The sequence below is a fragment of the Phaseolus vulgaris genome, chromosome 6, assembly GCF_000499845.2.
Source record: "Phaseolus vulgaris cultivar G19833 chromosome 6, P. vulgaris v2.0, whole genome shotgun sequence".
Lineage (NCBI taxonomy): Eukaryota > Viridiplantae > Streptophyta > Magnoliopsida > Fabales > Fabaceae > Phaseolus > Phaseolus vulgaris.
In genome coordinates, this window is record NC_023754.2 from 22,609,087 (window position 1) to 22,630,008 (window position 20,922).

General features: G+C 30.4%; 1 protein-coding gene and 1 long non-coding RNA gene across 4 annotated transcripts; one reads left to right on the forward strand and one right to left on the reverse strand.

Annotated features, from left to right (window-relative positions):
• The first annotated feature begins 1,065 nt into the window (after positions 1-1,065).
• Positions 1,066-8,294, forward strand: LOC137831940 (ATP-citrate synthase beta chain protein 1). Of its 3 annotated transcripts, none has more exons than XM_068639854.1 (17): positions 1,066-1,370; positions 2,275-2,393; positions 2,507-2,609; positions 2,830-2,895; positions 3,308-3,431; positions 3,516-3,650; positions 4,709-4,769; positions 5,042-5,118; positions 5,245-5,400; positions 5,496-5,624; positions 5,760-5,892; positions 6,008-6,135; positions 6,333-6,438; positions 6,565-6,641; positions 6,844-6,914; positions 7,034-7,318; positions 7,967-8,294. In XM_068639854.1, exons 2-17 carry the CDS (start codon positions 2,294-2,296, stop codon positions 8,040-8,042), a joined length of 1,827 nt encoding a protein of 608 aa, XP_068495955.1. In that variant the 5' UTR covers positions 1,066-1,370; positions 2,275-2,293; the 3' UTR covers positions 8,043-8,294. The 3 variants fall into 3 exon arrangements, with proteins under 3 accessions (XP_068495955.1, XP_068495954.1, XP_068495956.1); XM_068639853.1 differs by having other exon boundaries at positions 1,134-1,375; XM_068639855.1 differs by having other exon boundaries at positions 1,305-1,631.
• Positions 8,295-12,637: 4,343 nt separating this feature from the next.
• On the reverse strand, positions 12,638-14,159 carry LOC137833119 (uncharacterized). Its single transcript, XR_011084678.1, has 3 exons — positions 13,891-14,159; positions 13,307-13,465; positions 12,638-12,927 (listed from the first exon to the last, which is right to left on the reverse strand). It is a non-coding gene; the product is annotated as an uncharacterized lncRNA (long non-coding RNA).
• Positions 14,160-20,922: the final 6,763 nt, after the last annotated feature.

Genomic DNA, 20,922 nt, shown 5'->3' on the forward strand with positions numbered 1-20,922 from the left:
TTTTTTAAGAAAACATAATAAATATAAACTTCTCTATAAACTGAAATTCATTTATAGATTGTAGAAGTTTTCTAATATAAGTTTTTAAATTTTTTATTTTAATTTATATAATTTAATTTTAATTCATAAAAATGTTTTTTTGTCATATTTTCCCTGAAAATCTTTATAAATAAGTTCGTCTGAAAGATGGTACACTTAATATTATTACTATTAGATATATTTGAAATATATAAAATCATTACCATTTATTAATATAATATTTAAAATTGTTACTGTATAAAATTAAAAGAAAATATATAATTAAAGTCCAGGTTTAAAATTAAACCATTCTTTACCTTTTACACATATCTACTGATTTAGTTTATTTTTAAAATAACAAATCTGATGACTACTTTTAATAAAATATATTCTTTTTAATCACATTTCTATTTTTATTATTCAAATCCGATATTTTATTTAAGAAATTCAATATCAGAGTAAAAATTGCTAAATGCATAGTAATTATTTAATTAATATAAAATTAAGTTAGGTAAAACATTAAGCTAGTATAAAAAGTCCATGTACATATTTTAAATGATAAAAACTAATAGTAATTTTAATAATAATAATAATAATAATAATAATCCATTTATAGATATTACACGAGTTTTTATTTATTTGAAAATATTAGAATAAATCATCAAAACGTTTAGAAAAAAATTGTAAAGTTCACTCAAATAATTTCTCGTTAGTCGTTTGTGTTTCTCTTTAACTCAACTATTTTTTGGATTATTTAAGCAGTGAGGTGGTCAATTTTCCGTCAAACCAATCAAACCGAATTGGTTCACGGAAGCTATGTATGTGTAATATTTAAATTCTTTTAAGATTGTTGTTAAATTATAATTAAGTTTCATTTTTTACAGTCATCATGCTTGTAATCTTAACCGTTGTTTTAAGGAATATTAAGATAAAAGTGTGATTTTATTTTTAATTTCATGAGTGGTAGTTATTTTTTCAACATGGAGTGTATAGTTAGTCTCTTCATTGTTTTTTAATTATTATTTTAAAAACAAAGCAAAATTAGCAATAGCTAGCCACCTCACCTAACACGGGCCTCGTTGTCTACATTTCGCTCTGATCTAACTAACACAACCACAAACACAAGTCACCACTTGAAAAAAAGAAAAAAGGAAGAACACAAAATTGAAGTAAATTTTGTACAACAAGGAAGCTAACTACCACGCCCCACGTGACTTGCTCTATTCAACACACACACATTCTCTACATCACTATATAAACCCGCCTCTACCATCCCTTCATTTTTCATTTCCCCTCCAACTCGCTCTTGACTCACTTCCTCTCCGATTCCGCAAGCGAGGCGAGTGAATCAGGTGAGGTAAGCTCCTCACTCTCCAACTAACTTCCACCAACCAAATCATAGATCTCCATTTCTCCTTCTATTCACTTCCCTCTCCGCTTCCAATCTTCAATTCTCTGCAATTTTAGGGATACTCTCGCTTCTTATTCCAGAATATCCTCTTCCGCTTTTCGCTGTTTCTTGTTCGATTTTTGTACATTCGGCTTCAACTTGTGCTCGTAGTGGATCTGCTTCGCTCGCTAGTTTCCTTCGCTTAATTTTCAAATCAAATCACGTAAATCGTATTTTCAGTTGCTGTGATGACGCCGTGTTTCGTTTTTGTTGCTGAATGAAACGATCGATTCTGCTTTCGTTCTCTTACTTATATAGTTACAGATTTCAAATTCTGGCTTGCTTTTCGTTGAGATTGTAACTTTATTCTCCTCAATTGCGAAGTTTTGGTCGTTAAACGACTCTGTTTTGGTTGGTTTTTAGTTCTTCCTCTGACGATTGGATTGTTCCTAAAATGAGGTTGTGGAGTATGGACTTTGTTGACTACTGTTTCTTGTATGATGTTTAATTTTTTCCTCTTTATTTGGATCACGAGACTATAGTTGTGAATGATATATAATTTTTTTGATCTAGTTGAATCTGTAGTTGGAGGATGAGCCTGACATAATACTAAAGTTGCGCCTTGCTGACTGCTTGGGGGTGAATCTATGGGTGCTTAAGATAGATCATTAATGTTTGTACTTAGATAGAGATAACAACTCCGTGTTTCATTTCAACTGATATGGAGAATATAGTACATTATTAATTATGTGATCCTTTTTTTTAATGTTACGTTTTAAAATAACTTTTGGTACGGCAATGGTTCAACTATTTCTTTGTAACTTTTCTTCTGCGATGTAGAAAGTAACGCACTTGTTTGTTGCCAGATCGATCTGTTTCTTCATCATGGCCACTGGACAACTATTCTCCCGCACTACACAAGCTTTATTTTACAACTACAAGCAACTGCCCATCCAGCGGATGCTTGATTTTGACTTCCTCTGTGGTTTGTATAGGATCTATCATCTTGATTTTCTTCTAGGCAGATTACAGGAAATGATACGTTGACATTAATATTTGTTCTTAAAAATAATGGAAGTTCTGATTTTGTGTTCACAGGCAGGGAAACCCCATCAGTTGCTGGAATAATTAATCCTGGTTCTGAGGGATTTCAGAAACTCTTTTTTGGTCAGGAGGAAATTGCCATCCCTGTTCATTCTACGTATGTGTTCTTCATCTATTTCTCTACACAAACTTCCTCTTTTTTTGTTTGAATTTGGGATTTGGTTTGTAGTTGTAGCAAAGAGAATATTTTTTCCTTATTCTATCGGTCTCCTTACCGTTTTAACATATCATTCAATACAAAGTGACCAACTTTTGAACATGACATTCTTGTTTGTGTGGGGTGATTTTTCTTAGTCTTCCGTTGACTTATTTTGCAGCATTGAAGCCGCATGTGCTGCACATCCTACCGCCGATGTTTTCATCAACTTTGCTTCGTTTAGAAGGTCAGCAAATTATTTACTATTATTTGGAGTCTATGGTATCTTGTTGCACAATAATACATGAATATTCATTGGGATATCTGGAAACATTTCATAATATCATTTTAGATCAGAGAATAATTTACAATATCTTAAATGATCTATTATGAGTGGTTACGTATTTCTTGAGTTATTTCCTTATTTAATTAAGATTGGTTACGTATTTCTTGAGTTATTTCCTTATTTAATTAGGATTGGTTGTCTAGTATTAAAATATATAGTTGTTACTAGTAGTACTTAGTTTGTCTTTCATATCATATCATGTCACATCAAATCAATATCAATTTCAATTATTCAGTCCCTATTCGTTTTTCTTTATCTTCTTCTCTACCTAAATCCTTATGATGTCAACATGTACAAATTAATCTACTTGCAGTGCTGCAGCATCATCCATGGCTGCTTTAAAGCAGCCAACAATTAGAGTTGTTGCTATTATTGCTGAAGGGGTACCTGAGTCAGACACTAAGCAATTGATTGCATATGCCCGTTCAAACAATAAGGTGGAATTCGAAATAGATATTGATCAAATTAATAGCCATAAAATAACATGGAAAAAACTTATTTAATTGCTCTTGATTTGCTAGGTTGTTATTGGTCCTGCCACTGTTGGAGGCATTCAAGCAGGTGCTTTTAAAATTGGTGACACAGCTGGCACAATTGACAATATAATTCAGTGCAAGCTCTACAGGCCCGGATCTGTTGGATTTGTTTCTAAATCTGTATGTATTTATTTGACTTCCTGCTTATGTTGATGTCATCTTCTAGCATCACTATAAAGCTTTGATAATCCCAACTTGCTTGTGGTACGAAGGTGCAGGATATGATCAATGTCTCAGCCAATGCATGCATTTTACTTTTTGGATTTAGATACGATACTTTATGTATACTCCTTTTGTACCCAGACAAATATTCCACCGGCAGGAGCTATTCAAGTCCCAAATTACAGCTTCAAGAAATTTAAGAATAATCCTTGAAAAGATAAACACGAATCATACCTTTTGTCTGTTTATAATTGTTTATCACGGCTTAGTTCATCTAGATTCTAGAAATATAGTATAGTGATCAGACTGTCTCTCAAATACCTTATTGATTTGCTAGCTTATTCAGAACCTTCAGTATGTGTTCATACAAAATAGTATGCTGGTGCGATAGGACATATTTGCAATTTTGTGTAGCTCAATTCCTTATCTTTGACTTTATTTTTCTATCATTTAAATTTGAGCTTATTCAGTACCTTCAGTATGTGTGGATACAAAATAGTATGCTGGTGCGACAGGACATATTTGCAATTTTGTGTAGCTCAATTCCTTATCTTTGAGTTTATTTTTCTATCATTTAAATTTGCTTCTCCTTCCTGAAAGAACCAAAGAGATATATATAGCCTTAATATATTTTTGTGAATATTAAACTCAATCTTTAAATTAGATTTAAGAGTGGATGGTGAGATTATACTAATTATGGTGGAGTACAGATGTATCAAATTATAACTAGAGAAGGGCGCAACTTTTTCACAACATAACATGATTTGTTAGTTTACTTGCATGATATGTTTTTGAGCATCAATAAACACTCCTCCCCTCCCTATGCTCTCTTTAGTTCTAAATAATGGTAATAGCCTCTTTAGCTAATATCACATGTTCAATGGAATTGTTTCTATTTAATGTCACGTAGCAAATTGTGTTGTGTGGAAATTTAGAATTTCAGCTTTGTGATTTTTTTGACATGATATAATGTATGAACGGATGGTTCTAAAGGAAAAAAACTTTCTGAATTACAGGGTGGGATGTCCAATGAATTATACAACAGTATTGCCCGTGTAACTGATGGGATTTATGAAGGTATTTGCTGGTTTTTTCTTTTCGATTTTTTTTTTCAGCAATAAAGAATGAAATAAAATGGGAGTACTAGGAGTACTCCAACCCATAAATAAAAACCTCACATGAGTTATAAATGCTGGTATCACATCATATAACTACATGGTACCTAGCCAAAAAATTCTACAAAAAAACAAGATACATCCACCTGTCAAAAACTCTGGATATTACAAGAATGGATTTATGACCAGAGTATTGTTAATACCAGTATTTAGTTAAATCTTGTTTAACTGCAGGCATTGCCATTGGAGGGGATGTTTTCCCCGGTTCCACACTTTCTGACCATGTTTTACGGTTTAACAACATACCCCAGGTATTTTTTTTCTTTCTTCTTGAGGAGCTACCTAAAATATGTGCATCATATAAATATCTGACTAGAATTTAGAGCATATAAGTTTTTTTTAGTTATTGACCAGTCTGGGTTTATCTTAAACCTCAGGTTAAAATGATGGTAGTACTTGGGGAACTTGGTGGGCGTGATGAGTATTCATTAGTGGAAGCTCTAAAACAAGGAAAAGTATCAAAACCAGTTGTTGCCTGGGTTAGTGGGACATGTGCACGACTATTCAAATCTGAAGTACAATTTGGTCATGCAGTATGTCCCAGCTCCTTTAACCTTGACTAATTGTCAATTAAAGCATTTATCATAGTACGACATTCTTAATGTCTGTTGGCTCTTACATGAATCAGGGAGCTAAAAGTGGTGGTGAGTTAGAATCTGCTCAAGCAAAGAATCAGGCACTAAAGGATGCCGGAGCTGTTGTTCCCACATCATTTGAAGCTTTTGAAGCTTCAATTAAGGAAACATTTGACAAATTGGTTAGTATACATGTCTTGAAAATTTTCGTATGTTTAATTGAGTTTACTCCTCTCTCCTAATCTAGGAAATGCGCAATATTGTAAAGTAATCTCTTTCTTTTCCTTAATTAGTTGTAAATGGTTTGCTTATCTCAGGTTGAAGAAGGGAAGGTCACACCAGTCAAGGAAATTACTCCTCCACCAATCCCAGAAGACCTTAGCTCTGCAATTAAGAGTGGAAAAGTCCGTGCTCCAACTCATATTATTTCCACCATTTCTGATGACAGAGGTATATTGAAATCCATTGATGTTTTAATTTAGAGATGTGTCATCTCTCATTTTCTGGATGAGACACTCACATTTGATTGTTAAACTGAAGTTTTCTCTTTCAATATTTTCTGAAGGTGAGGAGCCATGCTATGCTGGTGTACCCATGTCTTCCATCATTGAAAAAGGTTATGGTGTTGGTGATGTTATCTCTCTTCTGTGGTTTAAACGCAGCCTTCCACGATACTGTACTCAATTTATTGAGGTAGACTAATCAGCAGTACAGAGCTTTCCTTGAATATTTCCCTCCTTTCCTTTCTCTGTGTCTTGAGTATGTAAAATTGTTCAACACTTTACAGTGAAACTTATTTTGTGCTGTCAGTTTCCGTTTTAGATTTTTTTTCCAAAACAGACTATTGATATCATCTCCCAATCTTCTTATTGATCGGTTTCCTTGATCAGATATGCATCATGCTATGTGCCGACCATGGTCCTTGTGTCTCTGGTGCTCACAATACTATTGTGACAGCAAGAGCTGGGAAGGATCTAGTTTCCAGTCTTGTATCAGGTAAATATATGCCTAATTCTATCAATTACTGATGTAGGCATAATATCTGTTGGGGAAACAAAACTTTGTCTGCTGATAAATAATGCCATAAAAGTTAAAACGGTTAGTAATGAGCTTCTGAATCAGGTTTGCTTACAATTGGTCCTCGATTTGGTGGTGCCATTGACGATGCTGCTCGCTACTTCAAGGATGCTCATGACAGGGTATGATTTGTACTTTTGCTGTGAATCTGGTTGGAACTAATGAGAATATTGCAGAGAGGTGGAATGAAATCATATTTTATAATTTATACAATAAACTTAGAAACAGGAAATTTTCAAAATTTTCTGAGGCTCCTTTCCTAAAATATACACTGCGAAGTTTGGTTTTCATCTCTAACATGGTACTGTTTTCTGTGTCTTGTAGGGGCTTACACCTTATGAGTTTGTCGAAAGTATGAAGAAGAAGGGAATCCGTGTGCCAGGAATAGGGCACAGGTAACCTATTTCGTTGTAAAATTAATTAAGCAATGAATATGTTCTAATTCCATTGCACTTGCTGTTGCTGTAGTGTCATAAAATATAAATCTAAGGCTTGATTTTTTCCTGTGAAACAGGATCAAGAATAGGGACAACAAAGATAAGAGAGTTGAGCTGCTACAGAAGTTTGCACGCACGCATTTTCCTTCTGTTAAATACATGGAATATGCTGTTCAAGTTGAAACCTACACCCTCACAAAGGCAAATAATTTAGTTCTTAACGTAGATGGTGCAATTGGATCGCTTTTCTTGGATCTTCTTGCCGGTAGTGGAATGTTCACCAAACAAGAGATTGATGAAATTGTAGAGATTGGCTATCTGAATGGCCTCTTTGTGCTGGCACGCTCCATTGGTCTAATTGGGTGAGTTTCAATTAATTATACGTATTTCATGTGAAAATCATTTTTTGGGTTTTTGTAAATCTTTGTGGCGTTTTTTAAGAGATGGCAATGGGTGGGTGCGGGTTTAGGGATTATCTTTTAGGGTTTGATTATATTTGTCTGTCCTTGAACACCCATCCTGTTTTTTATATCTGACGGGTATGAAATATTTCATACATGATAATGGATATATTAAACATGGTATTATAAATAATATATTGTCAAACTGACATATTTTCTTCTCATTAATGTCAAATAATAATGAAAAGAATTATAATTATATAAATTTTACTATAGAATATCATATTCATCTCGTCTGTTCATACCTATGTCTGATTAATCTCGACTGTGTATTTGTATGTTCATACCTATGTCTGATTAATCCAAGTGTTCATACCTGTGTGGATTTATTTGTCTTCCCCATTTTTTTTAATTCACAATTCTTTTATAGTCTTATGATCAACAGAGTTTTTTTTTTTATCAGCATGATCCAGTGTTAGGTGGTCGTCGTAGCCTACTGGATGTGCATATAACATGTCATTTGTGAATCTATTGAACTGATAATCTTTTATCTCCTCCAAAATATATTATGCATGGCTTGGTCTTATTCATTGTTATTTAAAATTTCAGGCACACCTTTGACCAAAAACGATTGAAGCAACCACTTTACCGTCACCCATGGGAGGATGTTCTCTACACAAAGTGAGAAAAATTGTGACTGTAAGAACTTTGAAATTCTTCAAATTAGCAATCTTTTGGGAAATCATGCATCTGAAATATGCTGGAGTGATTTTGTAACTCTTAGACTAGTGTTGTACGGTCTATTGGTAAGGATAAAATTCATAAAGAGAGAATTTGGGTCATTTTTAAAATTATATATTTCTATTGATGAACATTCATGTATGTGGCTTCATAGGAAATTATCACATAAATTGAAGCGCATCTGTTGACCGTCAAATGTTTTGTTATTAATTACTTGCCTATTTTGTCCTGCACAAATTATAACATAATGATTTAAGTATGTTTAGATAGAAATGGAATAATAATAATAAAATCATCAGCGTCCATTGTAATACGAACTTGATCTTCAGATAATAAAAGGTTAAAAAAGTACACACATATATGCTTTTTAGTCTTTATAATCTGAAAAATGTTTATTTCAGTCCTTTTGATCCTAATATTATTGATATTTCACTTATAAGATTAACAATAGCAAATCATGTATGTACGAAAATTAATTTTGATTATATATTCATAAATTCAAATATTGAATCACATGTTTGTTTTCTTTTTAAGTATTTATGTTGACTGTATTTATCAAGTATAAAGTGTTTCAATAGAGAAGATAAAATACGTTTTTTTCAAATTAAAGAATTAAAAAAATAATTTTAAACTTAAATGATAAAGATAATAAATAAATAAATAAATGAGGAACTAAAAATATATTTAAAAAGAATATTCTAAGAAACAATTGTTTGTAAGTTCTATTCATTAAAATAATTTTCACACAATCTATATTCTATATGAAAGTTGTTTTGTTGAAGTTTTCATTTATAAAATGTCCGTTAAAAACAGCGGTAAATAAATTTATTGTTTGAAGAGAGTTTCGTTGCACCTCTGTATTTAGTGCTATATAGTCTTAACGCAATAATACCATGCTTAATATTTTAAATATTTTAAAATTTATTTTTATTGGTTTAGTCTTTGAACCATTCATTTTTAATAATTCAATTCTTATTTATCTTTTTGTAACATCTAAAAAAATGTTAAAAAACAATATATATATATATATATATATATAAATTAATCTTAAGAATTACTCAATCATATAATTATTAATAATAATTCATTCTAATAATCACATAAATTTTTTAACACTAAACATGTTTAATTTAATTTATTCCTGATTAAGTACCCTGATTTTTTTTTATTCCAAAAGAGATTATATGGTGGTGTTTGATATTTTAGCAACCTCTTTTTCAATATTAATTGCATCTGCACTAACTAATTCTGTAATGTTAGGAATAACAGACAGATTTGATTTACTCAATAAGCCGTTCTGTCAGACAATAAAATTGTATCTGCAAAAAAATAATCAAGTTAATAGAGAAGAAATCTAATTAACAGAATCATATACACAAATAAAACAACTGGAATTTTATTTTTTTTAGAAATAGTCATATTCCACTACTCAGATAAGATCATGTCAACACAATGATGAACATGCATCAAACAAAATTACAAAATAAATAATATTTCCAGAAAAAAATCTTTTGAAATAAAAAAAATCCAAATTATTTTTTTCAAAAATTATGATAAGGTGTACTTTTATGATAAATCTAAATTCAGAATTGTTAATTTTATAACTATAAATTATATTATCTCAAGCACAATTTTATTTTTCGGAAGATGCAATCTGGAAAATTCATTTAAGGTTTTTAAATAACTTAATTTAAATAAAAACACAAAAAATAGAAAACAATATAATATTTTATTAAATTGCTGAAGTAGTATATACACACACAAAAAGGTTACAGGAATAATCAACCTAAATAATTTATCCAAACTTTAAAGTTGGGATTCCAGGGAGCCCACTTCGCACGTGCTTTTCTAGATATTATGTTTTTTGCATGTCACTTTCACTCAACACTATCTGTATCACTTGTTCGCACGACCCAAGTCCAACCACAAAAAATCCAGCACACCAAAAAGCATCAATTAAAAAACAAAATTCCAAGAATAATTAACACAGTATGGGAAACTGATACAACTAGCATTATGTACAGTAAAAGACAAAAACACAGGGAAGCCAGAGTTAGAAAAGATCCCTGGTAGAGTGTATCTACTGAGTCATGCTATTTTAATTTAACCATATTTGTTTTATACAATCGGCCTATAATCACTGTTATTAGTTTTTTTTATTGAATAATCTAATTTAAATTTTGATTAAATAAAAGTAGGTTGTATGATTGTGTTAAAGAAAATGGGTCTAAAAATGTCTTTTTTCCACAAAAAGAAAGCAAGGAGAGAGGGGTTCCACTATCCATCATCCTGGGTACTGAAGTTGCCATCCTGTGAATGTGAGCAACAGATTTTTTTTTATTGAAAGCTGAAAGGGATATTATTTGGAGTAATTGAGAAAATTGTATTTTTGGAGTAATAAAGAAATATACATGAAATGCATTCTAGGATTCAGAAATTCATGTATGGATCTATAAATAATTGTACATTCTTAAAATATATTTACTTTTAAAAAAAAATTATGAATAATGGATCATTTTGTAAATGCATGATTAGAAATAGAAGTGATGTATCAACTATGTCTAAAATACAAATTTCTTAAAGATAAAATTAGAATTTCAAACGTTATGGAGTTGTAGCTTAAAAATATGGGGTGCAGAATGTAACTGTCTTAAGAGCCCAATAGAATCCGAAACCAACAATGTGTAGCAATAGAAATGGGTCATAATGTTTTGACAAATTCTTTTTATACTCAATATTTTTAATCAACACAATTTTAAAATTTCAAAAATATTATTTATTTTGGAAATAAAATTTCAGAATTGAAAATAATGCATTCTGAAAAAGTAAACCTGGAAGAGCCTTTTGTGTTCTAGAAATAAAAATTCGAAAAAAAAATGAAAAGTCTATTAAAAAAAAAAAATCCAGAAACATATTTCAGAAAAGAGAATCTAGAATGTATTTTTATATGTATTTCATTTTTTAAGAGCATTTTCGTCTTTTCCACTGAAATTGAGTGTAATTACCTAATGTTTTTGTAGTGATAGGACTTCTTGAGGATGAGTTCACAAAACAACAAAGGCAAATTATTCATGAAGCATATCAGTTTCATCCTGCATCCGATTTGTTATTAAAATGAGAAAAATATTATTCTACAACTATGAAAATAACCTTAAATAAAAGGTGAATTTTAGAATTTTTTTTAAATGTATTTCTAGATTTTGTGTTTGGAAATTTCTTTTTAGGTATATATTTTTTGTATTTTGGATTTTTTTTTAGAATATATTTTTTTGCATTTTGAATTTTTTTCTATAATATATTTTTTCTTTTATAATTTTCTTTTCCAAAATTGTATTTTTTAAATTCCAAATTTTCAAATCTAAAATAAAAAATAATTTTAGAAATTTTAAAGATAGAATACAAATTAAAATTAATTTAATGCAGAAAGAATTTGCCAACAATGAATCATTTGGGTAAGAGTTGGGCTGCCTTAGTGATTACTTTCAGTTTATTCAAACCAATCATTCTCAATGATTTTTTTTTTTATTATAAAAACTTTAATTTTAACTAAATTGTACAAAATTGCATTTCATTATACAATTCTTTTTAAATTATAAAAAATATTTACATTTTTTTAATTTTAATGTTCTAATGAATAATATAATTTAAACTTATGTGTTACTATAATTATAAATATAAATAGATATAAGATAATGTTAAATGAAAAAATATTTATACGTTATCATATAAATTAAAAAATATACACAAGTTTATTTCATTTATTTAGTTTTTTTAAAATTAAATAAATTATATAAGTTTTATAAAATTACTATTATGATTTAAAAATACTTAAATAATAAGATTTTTTTAATATTTTCATCATCATTGCAATTTAAATTTACGAGTGAATATTTTATAGAGAGAGGAAAGAAAAACTCATTTTATCTTGTTCAACCTAATCTACCTCTCCAGCGACACAATAAATGCATTTTATTTATAGAATATAATAAGTGAAAATTAACATTGTGTAAAAAAAAAACAAAATAGTTATCATATGATGTGTGTTTTTAGTAGTGTTTTTCAATTAAAATTCAAGTTTTATTTTAATAATCAGCACAATAAATAATTTTATTAAATATCATTACATATGAGGAAAACGAGAGTATAGATTAAAATTTGTTTAATAAACTATATGAAAAAAATAATGCTGTGTCTAAGTTTTGTGCTAGTTTCTCAAATTTAAGATAATTTTTTTTTTCCTCAAATAAAACTTAGTTTTTTTTAGAATTTAAAGTTTTACCCGGGATTCCCAATTTAATATGCATGAGTAGTTATCACTGTCCCAGACAGCTAGATTTTAGTGAAACTCAATTCCTATACCAGAATTATGTTCTGCTTTTTGTTTCTATTGATCATTCTAGTGTCGTATTGAATCTATATGGTTAAGATATATTTGTTTGTATATCAATATTTATGTTTCATTTCAACTGATATATATGGAGTATATTAAATGCATTGAGAATGAAAACTCTTCTGGAAAACTCACACTACAAAATACTTAATAACATATATGAATAGACATGAACTTTTCTTGTATGGTAATATTTTTTGGAGGTAAAGTTGATACAAAAAGATTATGTAAATAATATGTTTAAATTTATATGTAAAATAATTAGTTCATAAAACCCACCCCAAACCTTTAGGAAACAGATTGTTCAAACCACAATATAAACATATTTTATGAAAGTTAAAAGAAAAATGCATACCCTAAATTCCTTGTCCACTAAAAGGGTAAAAGATGGTCCTATTTGTGCTCAAAAGGTGAGGAACTTGTTATCGAAGTAGTAAGTCTGAAAGTAGTGAAAAACAAGGGAAACCATCAAGGAAGTATCATAAGAAAAAAACAGAAAAGTAAAAAACCCAACTTTATAAAACCAATATGAAGGTTGGATTCAGAAGATAGTAGAAGAATAAGATATCTGTGATGATTGTTGCTGACTACAATTGAAACCATTGGAAGGATTCACAATATAATCCATCGTTGGCAAATTTTTTTCCAAAAATGGAAATAAAGATCTTTGTTATAGTGAAGGAGAAGGAGACATGATTTCAAGCTATAATTATGAGTGAAAAGAGGTTTTTGAGTCTCAAGCAGAGTTTCTCTTTTTCAGAAGGGTAGCAAGAGTTACATAATTTGCTATCATATCTGAATCTGTTTTCATTAACAACCTGAATAATATTCTTCATTGAAGGATAACATTCTTAGTGTCCCTGGCTCTTGCGTTGCACAATAATCAGGGAGATAAAAGTGCTTGAGTTGGAATCTTCTCAAGCAAAGAATCAGGCACGCTGGAGCTGTTGTTCCCACATCATATCAAACTTTTAAAGCTGCAGTTAAGGAAACATTTCACAAATTGGTTACTATGCATTAATATTGAAATGGCATAATGTATCTTCACACTCTTTGCATTTTAGTCTTTGTATTTGCAAACTACTTGTTATAATCTCTATACATACACTTTTTAATTTAGTCTCAGCAGTTTTAGACAATAGAGATTAAACCATAAAAATTGTATACATATAGATATTAAACGAGTAATAAAAAGTATTTGAATGTATTGAAATTCTCCCTATGTTTTGTGAATTTTCTATCCTATCCTGATCCTGGAAATAGGCAGCATGTTATTTATTAGTCGTAATATTAATGGTTAGATTATCTTTGTTAGGTTGAAGAAGGTAAGATAACACCAGTCAAAAATCATTTTTAAGTATAGAACTAAAATGTAAAAATGGGATGAAGTAAAGAATTAAACCATTTTTTTCCATAGTCTTGATATATAGCATCTTCCACCTTGAATCTTGCTGATACATTTTACATTGGTCAGATCTGCATATTATAGGTTTTTAACAGTTTCAACCTGCCAAAAAGGAATTAAAAATTGATTTAAAAGTTATGAAATTATTCATATTTACTTAATAAAATACCAATTTGAAACATAGAAACTGGGGAGAAAGAGAACAGAGTTGAGCTGCTACAAAAGTTTGCAGGCACACATTTTCCTTCTGTTAAATACATGAATATGGTGTTGAAGTTGAAGGCTACACCCTCTGAAAGGTAAATAATTGAATTCTTAACGTGGATGGTGCAATTGGGTCTCTTTTCTTAGATCTTTTTGCTGGCAGTGGAATGTTCAGCAAGCAAGAGATTGATGAAAGTGTGGAGATTGGGTTGTTTGTGCTGGCACGTTCCATTGGTGTGATTGGATGAGTTTACCTTAACTATCATAGCTTCTTCATGTGAACTTCACGTCTTTGACATTATTGCAGTTTTGGAACTTTGTGGGTTCTTTATCTGATGCACTTATGGTCCAAAGAGTTCCACTTTTAGTTGGGTCATCATGGGTGGTCCTCATATGTGAACACTGCATGTCTTTTGTGAATCAATTGAACTCAGAAACTCATTCACCTCCAAACAAAATTTATCTAACATGCTTTCTCTCATAATAACCGCTTCATAATTGTTCTCTCAAATTTCACCCACACCTCTCACCAAAACAGATTCATGGGAGAATGTGTTAAGAAGTGGGTTTTAAGCCTAACTCAACCTCATAAAACCGGCTCATGGGGTGAGGGTTGCACCCACTTTTATACGATGAAATGTCCTAATATCTAGTCGATGTGGGATCTTCAACACAACCCCCTCACGCCGAGGCTACCAACTCGTGCATGGAGATATATGTTATGGGTGGTCCGATAACGGCCCGATGGCGGGTGGCCTGATAAACCCAACAAATATTCGCTAGGATAGGCTCAAAATGGCTCTGATACCATGTTAAGAAGTGGGCTTTAAGCCTAACTCAACCCCATAAAACCGGCTCTCTTCTCCTACTCGTCACAATGCACCTGAACCTCCATCAAACCAACCTTCTTCTCCTACTCGTCATAATACACCTGAACCTCCAGTAGACCAACCTTCTTCTCCCATGCCAAGAAGTTTACCACCCATTACCAAACCTTCTCCAACCGACCTTCCTGTTCGACGATCCAGTCGCACATCAACCCAACCTTCCTGGCTTCAAGACTACGTAACGGGATCCCAAGCCAATCATTCGACCACTGCCCAAGACCGACCAAATGGAACCAGGTATCCTATGCATCATTTTCTTTCTAATTCACGATTTTCTTCTACACATAGTGCATATCTTGCTAACATCACAGCCACCAAAGAACCTCACACTTATGCTCAAGCTATCCTTGATCCAAATTGGCAAAAAGCAATGGACGAAGAGCTTTCCGCCTTGCAGCTAAATCAAACGTGGACCTTAACACCTTTACCCGCTGGGCAGAAACCCATCGGATGCAAATGGGTCTATAAAATAAAGTACAACTCAGATGGTAGCGTCGACAGATATAAGGCGCGCCTTGTCACAAAGGGGTACACTCAGATTGAAGGTGTCGACTATTCTGAAACTTTTTCACCAACAGCAAAATTAACAACTTTGAGGTGTCTCCTCACCATTGCAGCAGCCAGAAATTGGTTTACTCACCAGCTAGATGTGCAAAATGCCTTCTTACATGGCACATTGCATGAAATTATTTACATGGACTTGCCACCCGGACATCATCGACAGGGGAGAACATTGTATGTCGACTCAACAAATCCCTTTATGGTCTCAAACAAGCATCTCGAACATGGTTTTCAACATTTTCTCATGTGATTAAATCTGTAGGATTTCAACAGTCCAAGACAGATTACTCTCTATTCACAAGACAGAATAACTCATCATTTACTGCCCTTTTGATTTATGTGGATGATATTCTTCTGACAGGAAATGATTTGACAGAAATTCAGCGTGTTAAAGATTGTTTATTACAACAATTTCGCATTAAAGATCTTGGAGACCTAAAATATTTTCTAGGGATTGAATTTTCCCGTTCCAAAGCTGGTATTTACATGTCCCAAAGAAAATATGCGCTTGATATTTTGCAGGATACGGGACTCACATGTGCTCGTCCAGACAAATTTCCAATGGAACAATACCTAAAACTCACACCAGACGATGGAGAGTTATTAAAGGATCCAGTCAAATACAGGCGACTCGTGGGACGACTGATATACCTCACGGTTACTCGACCTGACATAGCATCTTCGGTTCGGACCCTAAGTCAATATATACAGAATCCACGGAAACCTCATTGGGATGCCGCAATTCGAGTCCTAAAGTACATCAAAGGATCACCAGGACAAGGATTACTATTGTCATCCGAAAACAATCTGACATTGACAGCTTATTGTGACTCAGACTGGGGAGGTTGTCAGACAACTCGGAGATCAGTATCTGGATATTGCATTTTTCTTGGTTCCTATATTATCTCATGGAAGTCAAAAAAACAGACAAACGTATCAAGATCATCAGCGGAAGCATAATACCGCGCAATGGCCAATACTTGTTTGGAGATAGTTTGGTTTTGCGATATCTAAGGTGCCATGTAACTTGCCAGTTCAACTTTTCTGTGACAATCAAGCGGCATTACATATAGCAGCAAACCCAGTATTTCATGAACGCACAAAACACATTGAGATAGATTGCCACATTGTGCGAGAAAAATTACAAGCTGGATAATCAGTCCTTCATATGTACCGACACAGTATCAGCTCGCAGATATTTTTACGAAGGCATTGGGCAAAGAACGATTTTTGACGCTACGACACAAGTTGGGGTTCTTGATCTTCACCTACCAACTTGAGGGGAGTATTAAGGAAATAATAATTATCAAATTATATGCAATTATTGTATGCAATATTTGACGATATTGTACCCAATTATATGCAATTAATTTAATAATTATAGAATCTCATGATTAGTATCCTACCTAATTAGATTGTAATTTGGGAGAGAGAAACTCCCTATATATTTTCTATACATGAGTGATGTAATATACACATAAGAATAATAAACATCTCTTCTTCTTACCATTTTTTATCATTTTCTTATAGAATGTTCAAAATATTATAACAAAGAAACCAAATTTAAAAACAGAGTCATACATTTAGAACCAGAGTAGTTTAAATCTTATTTAAATATGATTTTAGCATTTTAAACTGGGTATATCTTATTTCTTTTGATCATATGATAATTACATTTTTTATTTTGTAAATGTTATTTTTATTCTTCTTTTAGGTTTAGATTACATTATAAAGTGATAACTAGGAGCTCTATTTAAGGTTTGTCATCAAAATTTAAATTGAGTGATATGGTTATATGAAAGTTTATTAAATTTTTGTTAACTTCCACATAGTTTAGAAGTAGAATATTGTGATCATCCTACTAGAATGAGTTTGTTCTAAAAATGCTAACAACCTAATAAGGACACTGTTATTCAATGGCATATATCACACTAGCCACACACAAATGTTCAATTTTTTTTTAAAATATTGCAGCTTGCATTTTATCTTTATCAATTTAAAACAATTCATAATTATATATATATATATATATATATATATTTATTTATTTTGTCGTGTACTATATTTAAGAGATCTAGATAACATACTGCATACTAGTTATGTCCATGCATACTCTACCATCATGGCTATTATGTATTACTTTATCCCCTTTTTATCATAGTCTTTTGTCTTTGTCCAAAATTGACACAGTAGATAGGTGACACAAAATGACACAATGAATTTTTATTCTAATAAATTATTTTAGTTAGTAGTATGCCTTTGATTGAGATTTTAAAATATATGGGTGAAATATGAAATATTAATATTGTGATATTTTATAAAATTAACTGAGAATTTGAATAATAATGAAATAAAAAATTGTCATTAATAACATTTTCTAATTATAAAGACTAAAAATAATATTTCATAAAATTAAAAGAGTAAAAAAGTAAATTCTTTTTGGTGATTTTTAAAAATTTATTTCTCTTGTACATAACTTTAGAACTGTGACATTGTTAGATGGGAAGAACAGGTTGAAAACATGGTGGAAAAAAATGTTCACGGAGGAAAAAAAACTGTTCATGTCTGCTTTTATTTTTCTAAATTTTTTTGGATATATGCTCTATATAAAAGTTTGGTTGGTTTTGTCATTTCGACTATGATTTTGACACATTAAAAAAATCATTTAAACAAAATATATGTCAAATTTTTTTACAAAAATCAATATTAAGTTTTTGTGTAAATATTTATAAAATAATTTTAGAGTCAAAATAACATCATTCAAATGAAACCTGTTATATATAAATAGAAAATAGGTTAGTCAGTTTTCATTTTTCTCTTTATTTGTCTTTTCTTTATATTTCTAGATCCATCTTTCTTAGATTAATAATTGGGGATCATCTTTAAATTTCTCGTAGTAAATCAAGTTAAATAACTTAATTAGAATTTTGATTGAGTAAGTTTAATTATGTTTCTTTCTTCTTTCAGTAAGTTTTAAAAATTTTTGTTAAAAAGATTAAAGTTCTTTGCATGTGATACCTGAGACTTCATGATACGTTCCCGGTTAGTTCAGAGTTCTAATAATATGTTTGGATCATTGATCAGAACTTTGTAGTGCATTAATTATGTTATTTCTGTTTTTCTTTAGGAAATTGAGCTTTGTGTTAACACACTTACTTTTTAATGTTAGATTTACATTTTAATAAAACCCTAGGTTAGAGAATATGGATAGGTTAGAGAGTATGGATGTGAATGTGATGTGGTCGCAACATTCACTACAAGAAAATCATCAAATAGAAATTAATTTTTAGATATCAAAATAATTAGTTGCAATAGTAACTAAATTAGAGACCATTTTAAAAACTAAAAAAAAATTGGTTTCTAAATTAGTTTATATTATTGTTAAATAGTTTCTAAATTGGTATTTAATTAGCAACCAAGGTTTTAACTACCAATTAACAATTTAGAAATTAATTTAACAATAATAGAAACTAATTTAGAAACCAAAAATTTATTTAGTCCCTACAATGGTCTCTAATTTAGTAGCAACTAATTATTTTTTGTTTCTAAAATTGGTTTTTATTTCATGACTTTCTTGTAGTGATTTATTGTTGAGTAAATTAATGTGTATTGATTGAGATTGAATATGAAAATACAGAGATGATAGCATGTTTATTGTTGAACATTAATTTTATTATATTTTAATATTTTGAATATTTGAACAATATACTTTAAATTTTGAAATGTAATTACACCATATTTAATATTTTGATGTATGATAAGATTGATAATATTGTGCTGTTACGCTTTATATATTATATAAAATCAGTGACAAATATAATTTTACCTCTTTTTCCATTACTCTTGCTTTCTAAATTTTATCTAATTTTTTTTAAAAGACATTATTACATCTTGAGTAATTATGCAAATTTTTTTTGTAATATTTAACTAAGAACGATTTTATAAGATTTTTTAGTATCCTTTGTTCAATCTTAACATATTTTAACCTTTAAGCTTATCGATTTCATTTTCTATCTTTTTTACTCTTTTATATCGAGTTTAACTTTTCTACACATTTAAATCAAGTACATTTAAGTAACTTTAAATATAAGAAAAATAATAGATGATTTGAGAAAAATACGGATGTGCATGTTATTATTTGTGCATGTTGGTTAATATTTTGAACATAGTTGAATTCAAACAATACAATTTTTTTTGTTACAGCCACATGATAGGCTTGTTTTCACAGTCTGAACTGCAATGGAAACAAATTCTGCAGGTTGCTGTTCACTACACCAAATTCAATTATTTTTAAATAAAAACAAAATCCACACCTCTGACCTACTTTTAGAAGCAGTTCCTTGGATCATATTCTGACATTAAATAAATGTGAAAATTATTGGTAGTGAGTTTTTTTGACATTTAAGATGCTTTGAATTTTGAAGTTTCATTGCACATGAAAAATCCTTGTAGAAACAACATCAATAAAGTGGTGAAAGGATTGGATAGTTATCTCTTCCTAAGACAACTTTGACGAATATTACTATTGTGTTGTCTCATCACAATCGCTTTTCTTTTTAAAAATAAAATAAAATAAATGGTGATCATACATTGTAACTATTAAAACTAATAAAAAAGTAAATAATGAAAAATAGAAGTCTGGCTAGAACAATAATGGTACTATGGCTATGTGATTTCTTAGAAGCCTATGATTGTTGATAAAATTATTCTGTTCTTTATCACTGTTTTTGTTCGTAGAACTAAAGTAGTACTAGAATTATATTTATTCCATTATCTCCTCCAATGGTATTTTTTTTTATCACTCATCTATCTATCTTCAACAATTGACTCTCGATATCACCTTTTCACATGCCATTATTTGCTTTGTTTCTTATTCCTACATTCATCTCCTCTACCCTCCACATATCCATTTATCGTACTATGTCCCAAAAACCATCACTCCATTAATCATCCAATTTGAATTGAAGAGAGAAAGGAATGGACACGACTCTTTCAATGGTAAAATTTAACTTATTAATTAATATTTAACCTTTGTTCATCAATTAAATGATGTCTTAATGTTGTAATTATTTTATTCTTTTTTTAAAGCTTTTGGATTACCTTAAACTTTCTCGTTTTTCCCCTTTACACATTAATATTTCTTCTTTTTTTTAGTCTCTTAAACTCTGGTTGTTAGTTCTCATTCTTTATATTTTTCCACTCTCCACCTTCTAATAACTCTGGATTGAGAATTGTTTCTATTTAATTAGTTTTCAAATCAAAGTAATTTTGTTGATTAAGCAAAATTTATTTATTTGAAAATTCAAGAGGTTTGATAGAGGTGTAACTAAATAGTTGATGAGATTTATTTTAGTGTAAGTTTAGGAGTTTTTGTTAG

Coding starts and splice junctions, on each gene's coding strand:
- LOC137831940 (XM_068639854.1), top strand. CDS start 2,294: ATGGCCACTGGACAACTATTCTCCCGCACTACACAAGCTTTATTTTAC. Junction 5,893..6,007: donor CACCATTTCTGATGACAGAG/GTATATTGAAAT, acceptor TATTTTCTGAAG/GTGAGGAGCCATGCTATGCT. Junction 6,642..6,843: donor TCAAGGATGCTCATGACAGG/GTATGATTTGTA, acceptor TGTGTCTTGTAG/GGGCTTACACCTTATGAGTT.